The sequence below is a fragment of the Stenella coeruleoalba genome, assembly GCF_951394435.1.
Source record: "Stenella coeruleoalba genome assembly, chromosome: 16".
NCBI lineage: Eukaryota > Metazoa > Chordata > Mammalia > Artiodactyla > Delphinidae > Stenella > Stenella coeruleoalba.
This window is the reverse complement of record NC_137162.1, coordinates 5,301,476-5,321,741: the sequence shown is the minus strand read 5'-3', so window position 1 is coordinate 5,321,741 and position 20,266 is coordinate 5,301,476. Positions and strand designations below refer to the sequence as shown.

The 20,266-nt window shown below is 47.8% G+C and overlaps 2 protein-coding genes across 3 annotated transcripts in view; one reads left to right on the top strand and one right to left on the bottom strand.

The window, feature by feature from the left end:
- INSYN2A (inhibitory synaptic factor 2A) overlaps window positions 1–7,459 on the bottom strand; it is a 40,825-nt gene extending 33,366 nt beyond the window's left edge. Inside the window, exon 1 of the mRNA XM_079899864.1 lies at window positions 6,193–7,459. Within this exon, the coding sequence (XP_079755990.1) occupies window positions 6,193–7,367 (1,175 nt within the window). The 5' untranslated portion in view covers window positions 7,368–7,459. The remainder of the gene's footprint in view (window positions 1–6,192) is intronic.
- DOCK1 (dedicator of cytokinesis 1) overlaps window positions 1–20,266 on the top strand; it is a 527,155-nt gene that overhangs the window by 239,765 nt on the left and 267,124 nt on the right. The gene's annotated exons all lie outside the window — the stretch shown is intronic.

Below are 20,266 nucleotides of genomic sequence, written 5' to 3'. Positions count from 1 at the left end.
ACCCGGTCTCCTTCTAGAGGGTGCACAGCCGACCTGAGATGGCTTTGCCTAACTGTGCCTGGCTCCCCCCTGGGCTCCGGGTGGGTGGGAGGCTGCACGCCTCCTGCTGGGACCTCTGACTCCGGGCGACTCCCTGGCTGCTGCAGTGATGCTCGATTTTGCTGTAGGTTCTTTCTGCTCTGTGACTTAAACAAATTAACTTGTCCCTTTACGCTTCCTCTGTAATTGCGATGCAGTATTTATTCTGTTTGGGCACGGATAATTAGAGAAAATTTGGAGAGATTTCTCATCCCCTGACAGGTCCCCCTGAAGAGCGCCTGCTGCTCAGTGATCGGTCAATATAAGGCAGAAGGTAAAGCAAGTGCGTGATTTCTGTCCATCCAGCGTTAATATCTAGGTGAAAGCAAGTCACATCATATAAATAGGTGTTGTGATGACCTCTTACTGCTGCTGGTGGGAGAGTGAGACCTTTTCCACATCATGTTATGTATGTGCATGTAAATTACAGGTTTGTGTATAATACACACGCACACGCACACGCACATGCACACTTCCCCAGCAGAATCCTGCAGGTTTGATGGGCTGATGAACAGATAAGCGTAGGCTTGTACAGACACAGTGTCAGCGACCTGTGAACGCTTCAGAGAGGGCCTGAGTTCTTTGCCTCGTACCCTTCCCCCTCCACCTTGCCTGACACAGCGCGCAACGCTTAGGAGACTCCTGGTAGAAGCCATTTGAACCTGTGAATGAACGGTACACTCGTCTGTGGGGCAGTCACATCTGGGATTGCCCTGCGCCCATATTGTGACCTGGTTTCAGTCGAGGAACTATGGTTACTACACTTACAGGACCATGTCGCAGGAGCTGGCACACTGGCCCAAGTCTGGCTAGCGCCTGCTTTTGTGAAGTTTCCTAGGACCGTGGCAGTACTCACTCGTACGTGTGTCGTGTATGCCTGTGTTTACGAGGTAGTGGCACATCTGAACCACTTGAACAGAGACTGCACGGCCCTCAAAGCCTAAAGGAGTTACTGTCTGGCCCTTTGCAGAAAAAGTTTGCTGACATCTGCTACATTGGAAGCTGATCCTGAGGTCTTTCAGTAAAAATAGATCCTGCAGGCCCAGGTCCTTATTTCTACGTGTACGTACCACACACACACCCTCACCCATTCTGTGGCTGCCTCTGTTGTCAGTGATTAAAAGGAAAAACAAAGTCGAGCAAACGTGACTACAGGATTCCACACTGGGTTTGTCTTAGCTCGTGGCCGTCCCCAGACCTTTATTCCTATCGCCTTTGCCTGCAGAGCCCCTGAGGCTGTGCCCGCAAAGGGCCCCAGACCTCAGGGCGGTCCCCCTGGCTAGTTCTTCCCTTTCCTGTCGCTGTGTGACGTGGACTCGGGAGAACGGGACATCCCGCCGTGGAGAAACCCGTTTCTCAGTGAGGTTGAATAGGGCCCCATGGCCGGGAGATTGAATCACTGGATTTATAACGCTCACTGCAAGCTACCGGGCTCCTCGGGCTGGTTGGTTACTTAGGATTTTCGTGTCTTATGTGATGGCCTCACACTTGCTCTGACTCAGTACAAAGCCCCCGGAGCTTCATGATCTCCTGTCTGCCTGCTGGTCACATTTAAGGGCCAGGAGTGGCCTGGGTTTAGCTGCTCCTTCCTCCTTCCCACACACCCAAGCCTGCAGGTAGCACTTGGCTGATACTGGGAGAGACCCGACCAGTGAAAGAACCTTTCTCACCCTGGGCAATGGCAGGTCCTGCCCTCTCGCTTAATGGGTGGAGTAAAGCTTCCCATGTCATCTGTAGGTCTTCTCTGAAGAACCGAGGGTCGCTGGGTTGTCATCAGCTAGTGAACCCCTCGAGACACCTCACATGTGGGGCTGCCAGCACCTTAGAAGTAAGCAGCCGTCTCCCTGCCGAGGTGGCCGGTAAGGGTGCAGCCCCTGAGCTGAGTGCTGCAGCCCCACAGCCTTGGGTCGGAGGGTCACCTGCCCAGCAACCCACAGCTGCTCTGGGGAATTACGACTGTTAACAAGAACTGGTTGGGTTTCTAAACTCAGTGCCCCGTTTGCCCGGTCTCAGCCTTCAGCGATTACATTTGTGGCTCGTTTAGATATCCTGTGTCACCCTGAACTTCCTGGAAGAGACAAGAATAGCGCTGAGAGCTTTGAAATAAGCAGGATCCTTCTTGGCATTCTCGCCAACAGAGGGATCAAAGGCTGCCTGAATTGTTTAAAGTGAGCGGTTTTAGTGAATTGCCCAGACGTTTTACAAGGGACTAAGAATAAGAAGGCATGTTCCTGAACACTTTGTGCACGTCCACTCGCTTAAAGAATGCCTCCCGCTGAAATGCTCATATTAGGATAGGTCCTTTTTCAGTGCCCGCTGTGTGTCGGTTATTGCTGAGACCTTTGTGGACAGCATTGTTAAGCTTCTAGCATCCCTGTTTAATAGAAGATGAAACTGAAGCTCGCTGAGATTAAGTAACTTGCCTAAACTGAAAACTTTCTCTGCTGAGGCCTTTCGGGAATCTATATAAGCAAACGAGAGTAAAGAAAGAGTCTCTTCTGAAAAATAATTTGGAAGCTACTGAAAATGGTCCTGGTTGGTGACACAGAAATTTCTACGCACAGAGTAAGAACTATTGCAAGAACTTGCCTGGCAGACTTGGTAATGCATAAACAAACTCAGCAATGAAAAGAAGTTCTATTCAAGTTATACATTCAATGTAATTTGCCCATGGCCATGCTAGCCAAGTTCAAAGAGCATTGTCTTCCTTTGGTCTGCGCTAGAGCACGCCTGAGGCCTCGCCAGCCCTGGCTCAAGCCTGCAGTGCAGTGGGGATCTGGGGGCAAAATGTGTCACTTGGTTTCAAAGTCGTGAGCTCTTAGATTGATTTCTAAGTCAAGTGCACACGGAATTCCTTCCCTCACTGAGACTCCTGGTCTCAGTTAATTTCTATACAGAGGCCCTTGCAAGCTAATTTGGGGGTGAAGGGTGAGGAGAGAAGTGGATTGTACACAGGTTCTGAGCATTCTTCACAGGTGATGACGTGGAGTGTTTTCCAATTATTTTAATGTGGTCATGAAATTCCTTGTCATGTTACATAATGACTATAATAATAATCTGCGTAACGTAGAGTGAGCTTTCCTATTTTCTACCGTGAGATGCAACGATAGGATAACATTTCCTGGCTTAGATTGAGCGCATAAAATAAGTCGTGTGAATTCCTCCTTTAAAGTGACTGTCCTGGTGCATGTCCTTCAGGGGATTGGTCCAGTGCTCAGAGCAGCCGAAGGTTACATTTTCGGGATTTAATGAGCTGGCTGATACTGGCCACAATAGCAGTATTTACACCGTGGAAATCGGCAAATGCTACTCCCCCTTCTTTGAGAGCCAGTTGTTAAAAATGTACCAGCAGACTCTCCCCCCTTGCTGGCCCAGACCCCTGAGAAAGGGATGGAGAAGGAGCTTTGCTTCTTATCTGCCCGCCTCCGAGGCCGCTGTCTCCTTGTCCATATTCTGACGTGGAAAACAGTGGTGGGAATCTGAATTCTGGGCAAATCAATGACCCTGGGCAGTTGAGCAAGAGAGGTCACCTTCAAGGTGGCTTTGGGATTTGAAACCACTTGACTCACTGTTAGCCGGAGAGCTCAGGGAGGGAGGTGGAAATGCAGATTATTAGGAACAGATGTGGGGGTTCACCTGGCTATGGTCCTGCTTTTCTACCGTGAACTTGGCCTGTGCAGACAACTGACCTAGAGATTGATTTCTAAGTCAAGTCATCCTTTGCCTTGATCGAAGGTGCCCACTCCTCAAATGGTTAGGAGCCAGGCACTGTCCCTTGTTTTGGGGATACTGGGGCGAAGGCCTTTTTGTGATGATGGCAGTGTCCTCTGTCTTGTGTAGGAGTCAGTCTCCACAGGTGGCTCTTGGGCACCTGTGATGTTTCCGATGTGATTAAAGAACGGAATTATCAATTGTAATTAATTCGAGTTTGAATTTCAATAGCCACATGTGGACAAAGCAGGTCAGGGCGTGCAGGAACGGCACTTGGTGGCAGCCTGTGTACTGAGAGTGTGTGGGGTGCATCCGTCACTCTGGACTCAGACATGGGGCCACTCAGTGTTCCCCAGACCCCAACACCACTGACCAGCAAGGCAACCCTCACGCCACCAGCAGACACCAACCCATTCAGATGCACCTGGTGCTGGGCTCCGTGCATTCAAAGGTCACTCCCTGTCTTCCTCACCCTCGGTCTGCAGGATGGGGGATGAGCTCCCACTTACAGGTGAAGCAATGAGGCACAGAGAGGTGCAGCCCTCGCCCAAGTCCTCAGAGCCAGAATTCCCACCTAGACATGTCTTAACAAACTCAAAACCACTTTGAAGACTGATGTAGTCTCAGAGAACTCAGAGGATCCCATTTAAAACAACTTTCCGGCCTGTTCTAATAGAAGGAACCTCTGTGTAGAACACAGTTCTCCTTGCATGGGGTGTTTGTTGATGTTCAAGCCACGCAGGTGTTTATTTTGGGACACACCCCGGTGAGATGCACGCGACTTAGTATATGCACTTGGTTTTATACCATTTGTTGAATTTTATTTCCCATTTGGTGATGTTGGTATCTTTCTAGTTTGCTGTCTGGTTTAAGTCACTACCAGCTGTATCGAAGTCAGTGATCGGTCCCTGTTTGGGCTTTTCATGTTTCCATGGGAGCGGTCTACTGATCACAGATCCCTTACAGACCCACCTTAGTGTGTTGCTTTTGGTTATGTATTTATTCAAGGCCAAATGATTGAAGTGGGATGAAAATGGAGATGTAAACCCAAAATTCAAGAAAGCCTTTGAGAACCAATTGATAATGGTAGGTTACTATTAATCTACTGTTAGATTAGTTTACGATTGGCTAGCAACTTGTTTTGCTTAATACTGTAGGCTGCAAACAATGCTGGGTCGTAGGAGGGGGGGGTTATTGAGAGTTAACTCCTTTTGTAGATGGACCACCTACACGAAGTTGGAGAAGCCAGACACCAAGGGCAACATCTGCACCAGGCACCTTGCCTCTGGGGCCAGGGCTTAAGATCATGGAGGTTGCTTCCTCGCCTTTGTTTGCAACATGCAAACACAATGTAACTCAACCACCACAATCCTGTGCAAGGGTGGTTTGCTGCCCTGACAGTGCATTTCTTGGCTTATCTTCAAGCTGGCTGCCAGCTCACTTAACCCAGGGGTAGGAGCCCACGGGGTGAAGCGTGCTAATCACGTGAGGCAACAGGGCACTGCCTCAGATGCCACCTCCAAAACATGGGCTGGTGGAATCCGGACAGCTTCATGGGGGAATGGGAAAGAGAAGGTCCGGCCGTCTAGACAAAACCAGTGAGCCATGACACTGTTTCAAGAAACACGGAAGCAGAGCAGTGCTGGCTGTTTCGTATCAGCCTAGCACACTGCCTGGCTGTCCCAGCACAATTTCAAGTACAAAAGAAGGGAAACCAAGTTCAGCGATCTGTTATCAATGGCAGACAGTCCTGGCTGTTTTCATTCTCTCTCCTGCCCATCTGTGCACACAGGGCAACTCGTGGAGAAAGGCATCTTGCTGCTAATGGTCTACACATAGGACCTGTCTAAGGATGGGCATTGCTTCTATGCGTTCCAAGTAAGCCAAAAAAAATACTGTCTGTTGTATAAAATACAAAACCTCATGCAGTCCTGAATATCAATGTTATTCCAATTATTTAGCATAAGTGAGTCAGCGTTTACTTTTCAAAATGCCGTCCGAATTTCTTTTCCATAATATGTTTCCTAAGAGGCAGGTAGCAGCTTATTTAGATTAGATATTCCGGACTGGCATACCTATTATACTTCATCAGTATCATAAACCTTTAGCCCTGGGAGATAAAAACGAAAGCTCCGTCAGTTCATTCAAAAAATAGGCATTAAATTCCAGGCCAGGCACAGGAATGCTAACCGGCAAGTCAGTCCTGCAGGTGAGGATGAATGAGGTCTAGCATCATAAAATAACCTGGGACTGCTTTGACCTTGCTCTGTCCTCAGCTTACAGCCTGTTCTCAGAAACGCAGGCTTTAGTCTCATTAAGGATTTGGGCTTTGGGGGCTGCTGCTGGCCCCTGAGGGTGATAAGCCTGCAGAGAGCATCATAAAAAAGGCGTGAGCATACATACCCTTCCCGATGGGCCTCTCCTTTCTCCAACTCCTGAATGACCCCCAAGAGCACTTTGATGGTTTCTTGGCTTGAACTGATTAAGTTCTCCATCATCTGAAGCTGTGCTTTCAGATCCACCACTTCCGCACGAGGCACGATTTGTTGGCGTTCTTCACCCACGGCGAGCGCTGTCGGACAAGGCTGGTGCTCGTGCGCCGGGGGGGCCTGAGTCTGCAGGGACGCTTCACTACATTCGGGGGACAGGCACTGCGTCGGGGGCGAGCAGGCCAGGGCAGCGCCGGGCGGGGCCTGGAGCCCATTGGCCTGTGAGGCCTTCCTCTGCTCCTGGTCGGCCACGGGGCAGAGGGACCACTCGCTCGAGGGGGCGGAGTTCGACAAGGCCAGCTCGGGGGCCCTAGCGCCGGGGGCAGGTGCGTAAACGGTGGCCACCTCCGTCTTAAACACCGTCCCGTGGGCTGATGCGGCGGGTTCCTCGGCGTCTGGGGTCGCCGGGTCGTGCTTTGCTTTCCCGTGCAGCTGGTAATCGGGCTCTTGGGAGGGAGGACGAGTGGAGTTCTGGAGAGGAGCATCTGGGCAGCGGTGCAGGTCGGGGGTTCTGCATGGCTCTGCGCCGTTGACCCCGGCGGGCTGGCCCAGCGCGTTCACGTGCTCATCGGAGTGGAAAACCAATGCCGCCGCCTTCTGAACCCCGTCCGCGCCCCACGGCCGGGACTCCTCCCCGGGCCCTTCCTCGGTCTTCTCTTTCGCATCAATTACAAACCCATTGTTTTGACTTTTAAAGGCATCTGCGGCTGGGATGCCTTTGAGATTCCCCTTCTTGCGGTCCAGGGGGAAAGTTTGGTAACACTTCTTAAGGTCCGGTGAGGTCTGCACACCTGTGCTCTTGGTGACGTTGGGGATGGACCTTCGAGCGGGCACGGTCATGTATTTGCGGTAGGTGGCCCTGTAGGACGCCGGCTTGTCGCCCAGCTGTCCCGAGGAGAGCTGCGTGTCCCTCTGCTCGTTCTGCGCCTCGCAGATATCCTTGAACCGCACCTGCAGGGCTTTATTACGCTTCTTAATCTGCCGGTTGGGGTCCAGGGCGTATTTCATCTCCAGGGCCAGGCACGCGGCAGGCTCCACTTCACTCGCCGAGGTCGTGAGTGCGCATTTGCTGGGTTCCTTACTGACCATGGTTCCTGCAGTCGGAGACAGCAACAGACGTGTCAGTGGAACAGAAACACACACGCAAACGCAGGCAGCGCAAACTTTTGGCCGGAATGACTGCTGCCTGCTCCCTAATTATTTTTAAACAGGTGAGGTCGGCTTTTATGTTAAGGAAAATCAGACAGGCGGAGAATCGCTGGCAGGCACAGTTTGAAATGCTTCTCAGATATTAAAGCTTGCTTCCTTCTCCATGTGGGATACCCTCGTTTTTCTTTTGATAGTAAGGCATGTTTCCCTATTAGACAAACCTGTTTTACTATATTCATGAAGAAACCCGACGGCGCTGCCTCTTCTGCTTTGCAAATTGCCACTTCACGCACATCTCCACTTCACAGGCAGATGGTTTTCCAAATGCAACTTACTTGGTTTGGGTTTTTATTACTTTTTCGAAGATGACGTGATTAATCTATTACTGGAATCCGAGAGAATTGCTATTTTTTCTTAAAGACTTCTCGGGGATTCTAGCTCCTGATCGGGTAAATGTGGAGAGCCCTCCGATGAGGAACTGAGCTAAATCTGTTTATGGTGGCCACTCTGGATGCCGTGGGATAGGGGGCCGTGCTGCTTTATGGGAACAGCATAGAGGAAAACAAAATCTCTGCAGTATGGCTTGCTTCTAATGGGTTAACAGGAACCATAGAAAGGACCTGGGTTTCCCTACATCTACAAAGTCTGTGTTAGCAACTCTGTTCTTTGATTCTGTGGAGAGCGGTATTTGAAAATACTGTTTTTTTTTTTTTTAAAGAAATGATTCATTCTAAAATCAAGTTTTGTGTTTTGATCACAACCTCTGAAAATGAACACAATGGTGGTTGTTTCAGGATTTAAATCCTGAAAGAAAATACAATCACAAGGCTTTATGTTAATCATGCAAATTCATCTTGGGCTGAATTATTAAATGCATCTAAAAAGATGCAGGTGGCCAGTGACTGCTCCGGGGGAATACCAGTGGGTAGAATGCCTTCACTTTATTAGGCAGATTCACAGCTGTGCATTGCACATGGAAGAACTTTCTTGAGGGTTGAAGTGAAAGCGAGAAAATACAGTTAAGTATGCTGTTTGTGAGTTCGCATTCATTTTTTTCCCCGTGTTCGAGAAGAATACAGTCAGATGGGAGGAAGCTAGGCTGTACAGGGCACTGGCGTCCAAGCAAGGTGCCCAGAGAGGCAAGGTCACTGACAGGAGCCGGTGAGAGGGGAACAAGAACAGGGTCAGGCCACCCTGTCCCTCCAGAGCACTTCCATGAAATGCTAGAGGCACTGCGATCGCGTGGCTGCTGCTCTGGGACCCAGTGGGTGTGTGGGCCCCCAGGAGCTCTGCTGATAGAGGAGGCCCACACCTAGCACCTTCAGTGCCACACGTCCCTTTTCAAGGAGGAAACTGGGGTTCAGAGAGGTTATGATACTTAGTCATCGTCACACAGCAAGTAAGACATACTGGCAGGCTGCTGATCTACCTGACTCCCGAGTCCATGCTGTTTCTTGTCCCTCAGGTGTCCAGTGAACAGAGAGGCAGGACACTTCCCCACGTCCCGAGTCCTTACTGACTTAGGACTGCAGGCTAATGGGGGTGGTGGTTCAGAGAAGGGGAAGAGAGGAGAAGCCGGAGCCCCTGTCTGAGAGTGAGTCAATGGAACTGCGCCCCCTCGGAGTCCGGGGACTCCGTTAAGTTGGCGTCTCATGCCAGCGTGGCACTGGCGCGGTCCAGCACTTCACTAGTGTTACTGAACGAAAGGCTTAGAGAAAATGCAGGTACTTCATCAATTCTGCCTTGAACAGTAAGCTGGGAATCACGTTAGAGGACATCAAAAATAATCCTTGCAGAGCTTGGTTTCGATCACACCGGGGTGTCCCAGCCTTGGCACTCCTGGCATTATAGGCTGGGTGATTCTTTGTTGGGCGGGCTCTCCTACACGGTATAGCATGTTTATTGGCATCTTGGCTTCTCTCCACTAGATATCAGTAGCACCTCCACCCCAAAGTGACAGCAAGAAGTGGTTCCAGACAAATGGCCCTGGTGGGGGGCGGGGGGGCGGGGGCGTGGCTAACCATTCCCAGTTGAGAACCACTGCATTAGACCTGTAACCTTGGGTGGCTAGAGTGTATCCTGAAGGTAAGGCTGGGGTGGAAAGCCACGCAAAAGACCAAGAAGGGATGGCAGTGTCCCACCTCCCAGGGGGCAGGGTGTCTGCAAAGTACCAGCTCTGACGCTCCAGTCTGGGAAGGATCCAGCTCTGTGCTGAGCCAGCACCGAGGCAAGGCCTCACTCCATTGCCGCCTGTGTGCCCTCCGACAAAAGAATTAATCCGGAACAATCACAATCCGAGGGTAGTTTGGAGAAGACAGAGAACAAGCCTTCTTTGGTCTTTGGTGCTCTACTGGGTACTGAGGATATCTGGAGACCTTTGTCATCTGAAACTCGAAAAACTAAGCAGTTTTGGAGAGAAGGAAAGGGAGAGGTACAGACTGAACTAGATTATGGGTGGTGGGGACAGAGCATGCCTGCTAAGGGTAGATAATGTATATGGTTAAGAGACACTTACTTATTCCATGAGGTTAAAAAGATGCACACAAGGGACCTTGTGTTGGGGAGATTATGGGGGGGGGGCGGTTGGGATAATAAGGAAATGAAATCTTAACCCTCACTCGATCTCATATTCATTCTTTAATGCCTTTGTTGTCCAGGTTTGTCAGAATGTATTGTGCCATCATTCTACAGAAGACCTTCATACTAGGGAAAATTTGAAAGAGAGAGCATTTTTACAAAAAGCAATTTACAGTAATTTTTCAGCCTTTTCCTGCCACTACAGAAAAATGACTGTCTGAATAAGTTTGTCCTACCATGCTATATTCATCCTCACGATTTGCCAAAAACTGAACTGAAGTAATTTTTTTTACATCAGTCTGCTGGTTTGGAAAGATATTCTGAGTCTTGGAGCCAATCATCAAACTAATAAAACAAATCAGAAGAATTAGTTGCCAGTGGCAAAATAATAATAATAAACAATTCCTAAGCACCTCTCTGTCTCACAGGGGGTTGCAAAGTATATGAAAATCATTTCCTTATTAGTAGAAATGATGGTGCTAAATAAGATTTTTTTATCAGTGTAGCTTGCTGTTGCTGAATTCGAGTATAGTAATGATGTCGTCCTAATTTCACTGATAGTAAAGACACCAAGGAGTTTTGCAGATGACTTATTCTGCCTTCAGATGAGTTTATGAGCTCTACTGATGACTGGATGGTATTCTCTAAAGCTTCACAATGGAATTTTCCTGGACATTAAGAATCACTTTTATATTAAGTTGGGCACATCTTTCCAGGGTATTCATTCACTGTTTATTGGGGGGGATTGGGCTCGAAGTGATTACCATTAAGAAGATGATTTTGTATGGAAGTTTGGGAGTAGCGGAGGCGAACTATTATACATAGGATGGATAAACAACGGGGTCCTACTGTATAGCACAGGGAACTATATTCAGTATCCTGTGACAAACCATAATGGAAGAGAATTATACATATGTATAACTGAGTCACTTTGCTGGACAGAAGAAATTAACACAACATTGTAAATCAACTATGCTTCAATAAAATTTAAAAAACAAATAAAAAAAGATTGTGTCATAAAAGAAAATTGGACATTCTCTAGATGAGAGTCTGAGACAAGTGGAACTGCCTGGCACACTCGTTTTTCATCGTCCCTTCACGCATTCGTTCATGTACACGTTTCAGTGTAACCTCAACATTCAGTCCATATGTTCCCTGTTTCTATGTCCTAACCGAATGCCAGCACTGTCCTAGGCACTTCACGTGCACCTTCTCCTTGACGCTCATGACAGCCTCACAGGGGCGGTGCTACTGTTATCCTCAAGCTGCAGATCGAGAAACTGAGGCACAAGATTTTTTCGAAACCTGCTCAGAATCACACAGCCAGTGCGTCCCTGTAAGCCCCATGCATTAGGCAACTACCCCTGCCTGGGGAAATCTGTAACTGGAAGCGACCCATGATAAACCTCATAAACCATCAAACAGCTGGAACTCACGTAAGCCATTTCCTCGGCCTGTTGCCGCCAAGTGTCTGGGTGCAGGTTATGCAGAGACCCTCCAGGTAGGTCCCAGGAACGTACCTGGTCCTAGAGCACAGACTCAACAAGGGCTGCCTTGAATTTTGGATCGAGCATGACACCAAGCTGGCATTTTCAGCGATGGCTTGCCTCGGCTATGTCACCACAGAGAACCGTGGACTCTTGGAGTTAATCTCTTGGCTCTAAAGCAGCAAGAGTTCAGAAAGTTTATTTTTCATAAGAAAATTGTGTTTTAGAATTCACTGGACTGTGCTGTCTTGAGGTGAAAATGGCAAGTCATGGTTGCGCCTGGCTAGCTCGGGGAGAGCTTGATGTCAAGGAGCTGTTTGGAATATAAATGTCTTAATTACCCTCAAATTAAATTTCATAATCAAATGTGAGTTGTAAATATATAAACCCTGTATTTTTAGATTAGTGATGGAGAGTCATCTCTGCATGCTGCTTTAAATTAATAGCTTATATAAAGATGTTCATTCCAGCTTAAAGGAGTGAAAAAATGGAAGCAACTAAACGCCTAACAATAGGTAAACAGTTAAGTAAATTATGGTGTATATTCACTCAGTGAGGCCATTAAAATGATAATTATAAAGATTATTTAGGACTTCCCTGATGGCGCAGTGGTTAAGAATCCGCCTGCCAATGCAGGGGACAAGGGTTCGAGCCCTGGTCCGGGAAGATCCCACACGTCGCGGAGCAACTAAGCCCGTGTGCCACAACTACTGAGCCTGCGCTCTAGAGCCCGCGAGCCACAACTACTGAGCCCACGTGCCACAGCTACTGAAGCCCGCGTGCCTAGAGCCCGTGCTCCACAACAAGAGAAGCCACCGCAACGAGAAGCCCGCACATTTCAACGGAAGAGTAGCCCCCGCTCGCCGCAACTAGAGAAAGCCTGCACACGGCAATGAAGACCCAGCACAGCCAAAAATAAATAAATAAATTAATTAATTTAAAAAATATTATTTAGTATCAGAAAAAAACGCTTATGAGATAATGTTAAGTGAAAGAAAGCAATCTACCAAATTGTACTGGAAGAACATGAACAAAACTGGTCATCATTGTGGTGTTGAGATAGTGCTTTTGGGGAGTTTTCCAGTTTGGGTAGGGGGAGCTGCAGTGTCGTTATGTTGTTTGCCAATGAAAAAGACACAGGGCAAAGTTAGTCCACACCTTAGGGCAGCCTGACAGGGTCAGGCCTCTGGAAAGTAGAAACACTTGGATCAAAAGAAGAAAAACGTAGAAATGATTAGATTTGGGTACAAGCAGTCTCCCAAAGGTCATCTTTTATTGTTTTGAGGAAACCTTGGATAAAGAAAGAAAATGAATTTCAAAATCCTAACAGTGTTCGTGTGTGTGTGTGTATCTGCAGGGTGTAGACATCTACGTACATGCCTCTGTATATAGGTGTGTGTGGACTGGCTGGGAGATCCGGGGAGCGTTTAGTAGAAGATATATCCATATGTGTGAAAACTCACTGTCGGCTGGAATTTGCCATCTGTTTTAATTAGGAATCAAGCAGTTTTGACCTATAATCTGCAGTTACCATCTGAAGGAAACTTTGTGGGATTTCAGCACGAGAGAGCATCTCCACTGGGTTAGTTCTGTTCTTAGTGTCTGAAGGGACCTGAGAGGTTTCCAGGCTGGCCCTGAGCTGTGGCATAAATGGCATAATGCAGGTGACTGACAGTGGGGACTGGGGAGTGGGACGGCCTTGCCAAGACGCCTCCCAGGGTCCCATCCTCAGTGGATACAGCAAAAAAGCAAGCAAGCAACCCGATGAGTTTGGAAAGGGACTGCGTGACATTATTGGTTGTTCTCGTTGCTTTCCCACTGTTGAGACACCTTGGTGTTGAAGATGCTGGCTGGGATTCAAGATTAATTGGGTCAGCATTTTCTTCTGTATGCGGAGGGAATGCCTGAACATTAGGCTACTCAGAGTGGGGGAGTGGTGAAAAAGAATATCCCTTGCCTTCACACGCTGCTTCCCGGAGGGAAAGGGAAGTGAGACAGAGCCTCACCTGTTAATGAATTCATCTGCCTTCTGAAATAGTTAACATTAAGACCTGCTTTATAGCCACTGATTGATTCTTCCAAAATGGGAGCCCTCCTCTCCTCAGGGCAAAGCTAACTGCTATAGATTTTGGACTGTGTCTTAGTTAGATTCATTATCCAGTTTAATTTCCTTTAATACACTGAAATGATATTTTCCCAGACATTTCTGGCCTTCTTCAGAGGTCATTGATTAAGAGGGCTGAAATGGGGTAAAAGAGTGAATGCCGACACCCCCCTGGGATTGAGCCCTGTGGGGAGGCTGCTCCCGTCTCAGCCTCTGATGCGGTGGCCCAAGTCACGCCCCACTCCCTGGATTTGTGGACTGTTGCGGTGAGGCCTCCATCATTAAGAAGTGAGGACCATCCAGTCGGAAGCAGGGCAAAGGGCACTCAGGGAGCTTCACGGCAGGCCTTGGGCAGAAGAAACAGCATGGCAGGTGGGGCCCCGGCTCATGTATATCTTTGATTTCAGAAAACCCATTTTAACCTACTGAAAACCTTTACTCAGTTACTTCAGCCGTGTAACATAAATAGATGCTCACTGGCCTGTTTCTAATGAGTGGGAACAGAGGGAGTGAACCATCCATTTTCTACGTGGATGCTTGGGTTTGGTGTTGAGGTTTTAGACGAACCAGATGATGCCCATTGGACCAGACTTTCCTCTTCATTTGTGTTTCACCGTTTACTTAGTTCTTCGACGTTCAGCTTATACTGACATTAACCTTTGTTCATCCTCTGTCCAAATAGAATCTAAATTACTAGAAATGAATTAGCAAAAGTTTATGATGGTGGCAAAAACCAACTGGAAAAAATACCTCCTCCAAATGAGATGTTACGTCACTGTCAGAAATTTTATGTGACGCAGTTAGCTTTGCTAACTAACAGTGTCCAAAAAGAATTCAGTAAACCTGGTTCCAGTAGCTCCACCAGAATCACGTGTAAGATAAGGCAGAGGAACTGATTTCCCAGCTCCTCTTCTGTCCCCCATCAGTATGACAATTACAGAAAATATTAACTCTAAGGGCTTTAGTTTTGAGCATAGCTTATGAGTGCATTGAGATTACTGTAGCAAATAGCTCACCTGCTCTATTCCCTGATGGTTCCAAGTAATGAAGCAACAATCAGCTGGTAGTTTGGGGCCCAACCCCAAGAGGCTGGAATTAGTAGGATGCAAATGAGGTGGCTTCCCTTTCTTAGACTGTTTATGGGAATCTCAGTCCTTTGAGAACATGTGCGTACTGGGATGGGCTTTGGGCTTGTTTTGCCTTATTGATGAACTATGGTGAATCCATACTTTTTTTTTTTTTTTTTTACTAAATGGCACGTTTTGACTCATGATATATCTGAAGCTAAAATTAGAACAGTAATTTCCCCAAGAAATGACTGTCAAAAGAGTATGTTTTCCCTGCTGCTTCTACCAGCTGAATCTCAGGATACCATATTGGAACACCCCGGCAGGGTTTCTGCTTGGAGGTTACCATTCACTACAATTGAAATCAATTAGAGTTGAAGATGTAATCCATCTCTCTGGCAAGGCCATGGGAGTGTCCATCTATTACCATCAAAACGGATCCCCGGTGTGCTTTTCATTTGTAGTGTCTCCCGTGTTTCCACGGTCTGGCCAAACTGTAGACTCTGCAAGGTCTTGGGTGTACTGCAGCGGTAGCAAGCCAAGAAAGAAAGGGAGAAATGAGCATTTCTTGTCATCGGCTTCTGTTTATAAGTGGATGGCAAAATGTAGAGAGACAACCGCCCAGGTCAGAATCTTAACAAAAAGCCACAGTCAGAGTCAGGGTGTGTGGTCTTCCCACGTATGGCTCATGCTTTATCAGCTGGGGTCCAGGGTGGAAAGGTTGCTTGGTCTGAACACTTGAGTCTTTCCTTTGATTCTTGGGCTAAAAATGATGCAGGGATTATTTAATCTGAGAGGACCAAAAAGACATGAATTAAGACCCCTTTCCTTTCCCTCCACGCAGCTGATGAACAGTGAGGGGGAACCTCAGAAGTAGTTCATTACCCTCAAGAGCGATGTCGTCAGTGTAGACCAAACTTAGGCTCGGCAGGGAGAGAGTGTACACTTTCACTGAGGACAGGGAAACTGAGGGCACGTTACTAGTAGCAAGTGATAGTTCCCAACGGCAGGTGCACTAAGGGTGAACTTTCAGTGTTCAGGACCCCAAATGTCATGGTTAGGGGTGGGGGATGAAAAAGAGAAAACAAAAAGTGTCTGTGTGTCCCATACTTTAGCATCCAAATAGCTGTCACATTTTACTCCTTAACATAAATTCGACTTCTCATTGATCCTGGTGGGATTTTCTCCTCTGCCAGGCCAGTTGGTTTGTTAACTCTTTCCTTGACTAACTGCTGTTGTGAACTTCTGTCTTCTCCGTGCATAACAATGTGTAGCTACTTTTAAAAATATGAAGCTCCACCGCTCCCCCCCACGAGAAACTCAGCAGCATCTCTGGCAGCCTGGAGGACTCTGTGCCCTCCCGGGAGGAGGGCTGGCACAGGGCAATGGCCTGAGACCCTGGTGGTCTGTACTCAACCCAGTAACAAAGCTACTGTGCTCACCTCAGCCGAGCCTGGAGCAAAGGTGTTAAATACAGGACTGAACTTGTCTTACCGGGGGGTCAAGAGATCCCAGCCCATCCACCATAGGCTCGTGTGAGTCTCTGAGTCCTTTTATTCTGAGGGTGCCTTAACAGCTGCTGACAGTGCTTTGCCTGACTGACTCCCTAGTTTAATGCCCCCAACCCAGCAATCACCAGGTCCCACTGATTTTTGTTTTTCCTTCCTCTTGCTTCACCTATTGATTTCTTCCATTTTGTTCCCATCCTTCCCACCTTGACCTTGGTGTTTTCACATCCCCTGCTCTCAGCTCTCTATCCCTCCATCCTGCATGTCCTCTTAGCCCAGGCTTCAAGTGCAAACATCTCTCCTCTCTGTGGGTACCTACCTGAGTCCCAGTTTGGTGCTTCCAAAAAGCAATTTTTTAAGGGTCCTCTATAATCTTTCCTGCTAATCTCCCTGGACTTCTCATGGGTACTCAAACTCTGTCTGTTCAAGTTAAGTCAGTTCCTGTACTGTCTCTGGAATACACCCTGGTCACTCCCTTCTTTGTGTCTTTGCTTCCGGTGGTTCATGTGCTGGGGCTGTGCCCCACCCTCCTTTTTAATGGTCCGGGTCTAGCCTTGCCTTCTCTGGCTACTCCAGTCTTCATGGCTGCTTCCACTGACTCAGTGAACGGCACCTGCACATGGAGGGTGACGTGTGCTGGGCACGCAGGGCATCGAGGAACAGTCCTCGGCAATGTGCAGCTCAGCATGGGAAAGACATTCCTCTGTGGATGGCACCAGCCCACTGTGCTCAGGACCACCCTGGCGTCAGGAAGAAGAAAGTGCTGAGAGACGGTTCCCTGGGAGTCAAGGCAGGCCTCCCCTGGGAGACATGGGAAAGCTGGCCTAAAGCCTGAGTCACTCTTCTTGATGTGCCAGTTCTCTCTTCTTACACGTATATAAGTGTTTGTAGACTAGGTTCCGCTAAGCAGCTCCTCTCTCTCGAACTCAATCAGCCTTTGATTCTTGCTAATTAGTTTAAGAATATAATGATACACATCCCAGGATCCTCACAGCAGGGGCCTTACCCATGACATTTTAAGAAGGTGTAGAGTGGGTACTCAGTGTTACTGGCTTTCATGGAGTCTTTCTGCATAACCTGGATCCTCAGATCTGGTGAACAGACCTGGCTGTGTTCTGCAACCTGGGTAGGGATCGGATGAGTGGAAAGGGAATGGGACAGAGTTTCATTAGTTTGAGTAAAACCATGTCCACAGATTTTTATCTTCTGAACCTTGGCGTAACTATCTTGAGTTTGGTTGTTACACGGTATTACTTTTAATTTTTTTCTGTGCAGGTGGAGGGAAACGAGATGACACACACACTCACAAAAATGAGTAGATGGTTCAGAAGTGGTGTATGTTTTCTATTTAATCATAAAGTTTACTGGGGCCCTGACAACGTATTTGGTGTAGTAAATGTGACCAGCAGGCTTGTTCTTATACTGCCCGGCTTCCTCCTTGGGAGTGGGATGTGGTCATGGCAGAATAAATTAAGAATTTAATTCAAAAATCTCAATAGCTTGGGATAACATAAACATGTTAGAGAGCGTGGAATCGGTGCAGTCTCAGCCTACTAACTGGACTCTAGATTTTGCTACAGAGGAGGAACCCCTGACCTTTCAGGGCGGGGGTGGGGGTGGGGGTGGGAATCAAGAGAGGGTTGGGAATCGCACCTTTGCATTGAGTTACTTCAGAGCGTGTGTGTTTTGGCCCAAAGGTGTTGAATGAAATAAATAGCTTTTCATTTTTCCTTACTTTGAAATGAGAACATAAAGTATAAAATTCCACTCAATAAATAAAATCAGTGGTTAGAAATATAATTCTACGCTACGGTTCGTGATGAACATGGGGAGGAAGGAAAAGGGAAATGGGGAAATAAAATGAGAGGGAGAATGTGAGGGGAACAGTGAATGCTAGAACCGCACAGACAGACACAGGAGAGGAAGGGGAGGTGCTCAGGGAAGCCAGTCCAGGCAGAGGGCATTACATCCTGAGTGCTATTAACTGGGGATGGAGGTACAGATCGTTCTGATGGACCAGAGCCACTACTGTCAGCTTTCCCACTGCTCTGTCTCAGGCAGCTGCAGCAACCCTTCTCCTCCTGTCCAGAACGGAGCTGGACAGTTCCTCCCAGGGCAAAACAAAAATCAAGCCAAGGACAGGTAACTGAGGCGGGACCATCGTACAGTTTCACATTTTATGAAGCACCCAACACACAACGAACACAAGTGTTAAACTGAACGAATAATCACATTTTAAGCGGACGTTTCTGTGTTCTGCTTCTGTCTTTTAATCTCTCTGGCACCTTGCTGGAACTGATGCTCTCTTCCTTCACAGGGATTGTGGTAAAGGGAGAGAGAACAGAGGGGTAAGACTGTGGAGGTTCAAGAAGTTAGCGTCATTGTGCGTAAGCAGTACTGCTGATCCTGAAATGATTCTCTGCGCCCATCAGAATCCTAAAAATACCGTTTTAAAGGAAAACATAAGTCTTCCTAAAACCTCAAACGACCCCTCTGTACTTGGCTTTCTTGAAACTTTGGAGGAGAGCACAGCATTGAAGAAGTGGTACCTTTTACAAGTTTTGTTGTTGTTGTTTTTAAAGACAGCCTTTCTGGCCACGTAGGGGAAAAGAATCCAAAGGGAGGCTGTGCTCATCCCAGAGGAAGTAGGAGAACATGCATCTTCCTCAAGGCCTCCATCCTTGGGCCTGACTCTCTAGAATACATATACTGGTCCCCAGCCCAGTCCAGGTAGTCAGAATTTCTGGGGAAACTGGTGACAGGGTGGCCGAGATCATTTTGATAATGCATGCAGGACGAAGAACCACTGGTCTCCGTGTTTTGTTTTGTTTTGTTCCCCTCATTTTCTTGTATTTCCTGCTGTATCCCTGAAGCTTGGAGCTACATGTGACACATAAAAGGTACCCATAAATATTTAACGAATGAAGGGATGAATGAGTGATGTCTCAGGGGAGCAAGCAGAGCCGTCCCCTTCTAGTTTTTCTAGAATGAACCTGGGACTCAGCCAAGGGTTGCCGATCACCAAACAGCCCAGGTCGAGGCCAGCAGAGTGGGCTTTCCATGGCTCTGTTCATGGAGCAGCAGTGGGCGTGGATGCCCCTTCCACAGAGAGGGACAATTAGTGACCTGTCATTGTCATCGTTTAAAATACAGGTCTTTTGCAATGTGGATTAATTATCAAGTGGCGAATTCCAGGTACACTGTCACCTGGCAGGTCCATAGCAGGAATATGACACGTTCACATCTTTGTTTCTTTGGATGATTCTGGTTGGGGGTGCAGCACATCTAGGATTCTGCCCCTTCCTAGGAATTCCGTGGGTGGGGACAGCTCTTCTCACCAGGGATCTGGGGTTGGAGATCAGTTATTAGTGCCAGTGCTTTTCAGTGAATGATTTAGATGTAGGATTTTATAAGTTAGCAAGGGGGTACACAAGGTCATCCCTGTAGACTAGACTCATTCTAGTCTTTTCTTGTCCTGGTCATTCCTGGATATGTCGTATCACACGGCGCTTAAGAACTGGGCTTTAGAGACTGACTGCCTGGCTTTGAGTTCTGGCACTTCCACACGTTAGCCCAGAATCCTGAGCATGTTATATGACCTGGGCAAGTCAAGGTAATACAACGCTGATGTTTCTATCCTGCTTGGCCTGGGTTAGGTACCGTTTTGTACTTTATCCATGTTCTTACATTGCATTTTCCAAATACTCTCTGAAGGAGGAGTTACCATATTTTAAAAGGTGGAGAAACTGAAGCACTGAGAAATGAGTCTGTGTCCACATCACCCAGATAGAAACTGGCAGAACTGGGGATGCAGGTGTGGACAGTGTCCCCTGGACATGCTCTCAGTGCTCTGATCCTGTGATGAGGGCTCAGGAGGCTGGTGCCTATGAAGCCCTCAGTATGTGGTCCTGGCGATGCTGCTGCTGGTGATGAAGTGCTGTTGACAAGGACAACGCACTCACGAATACGTTATGGGTGTAGATGACACTGGATATGTTATTTGAGAGAAACAGGTTTGAGAACCACTTGTTAGGTTTCCACTTTGGCTGATTAAAAAGTATACAGTTGGACTTCCCTGGTGGCGCAGTGGTTAAGA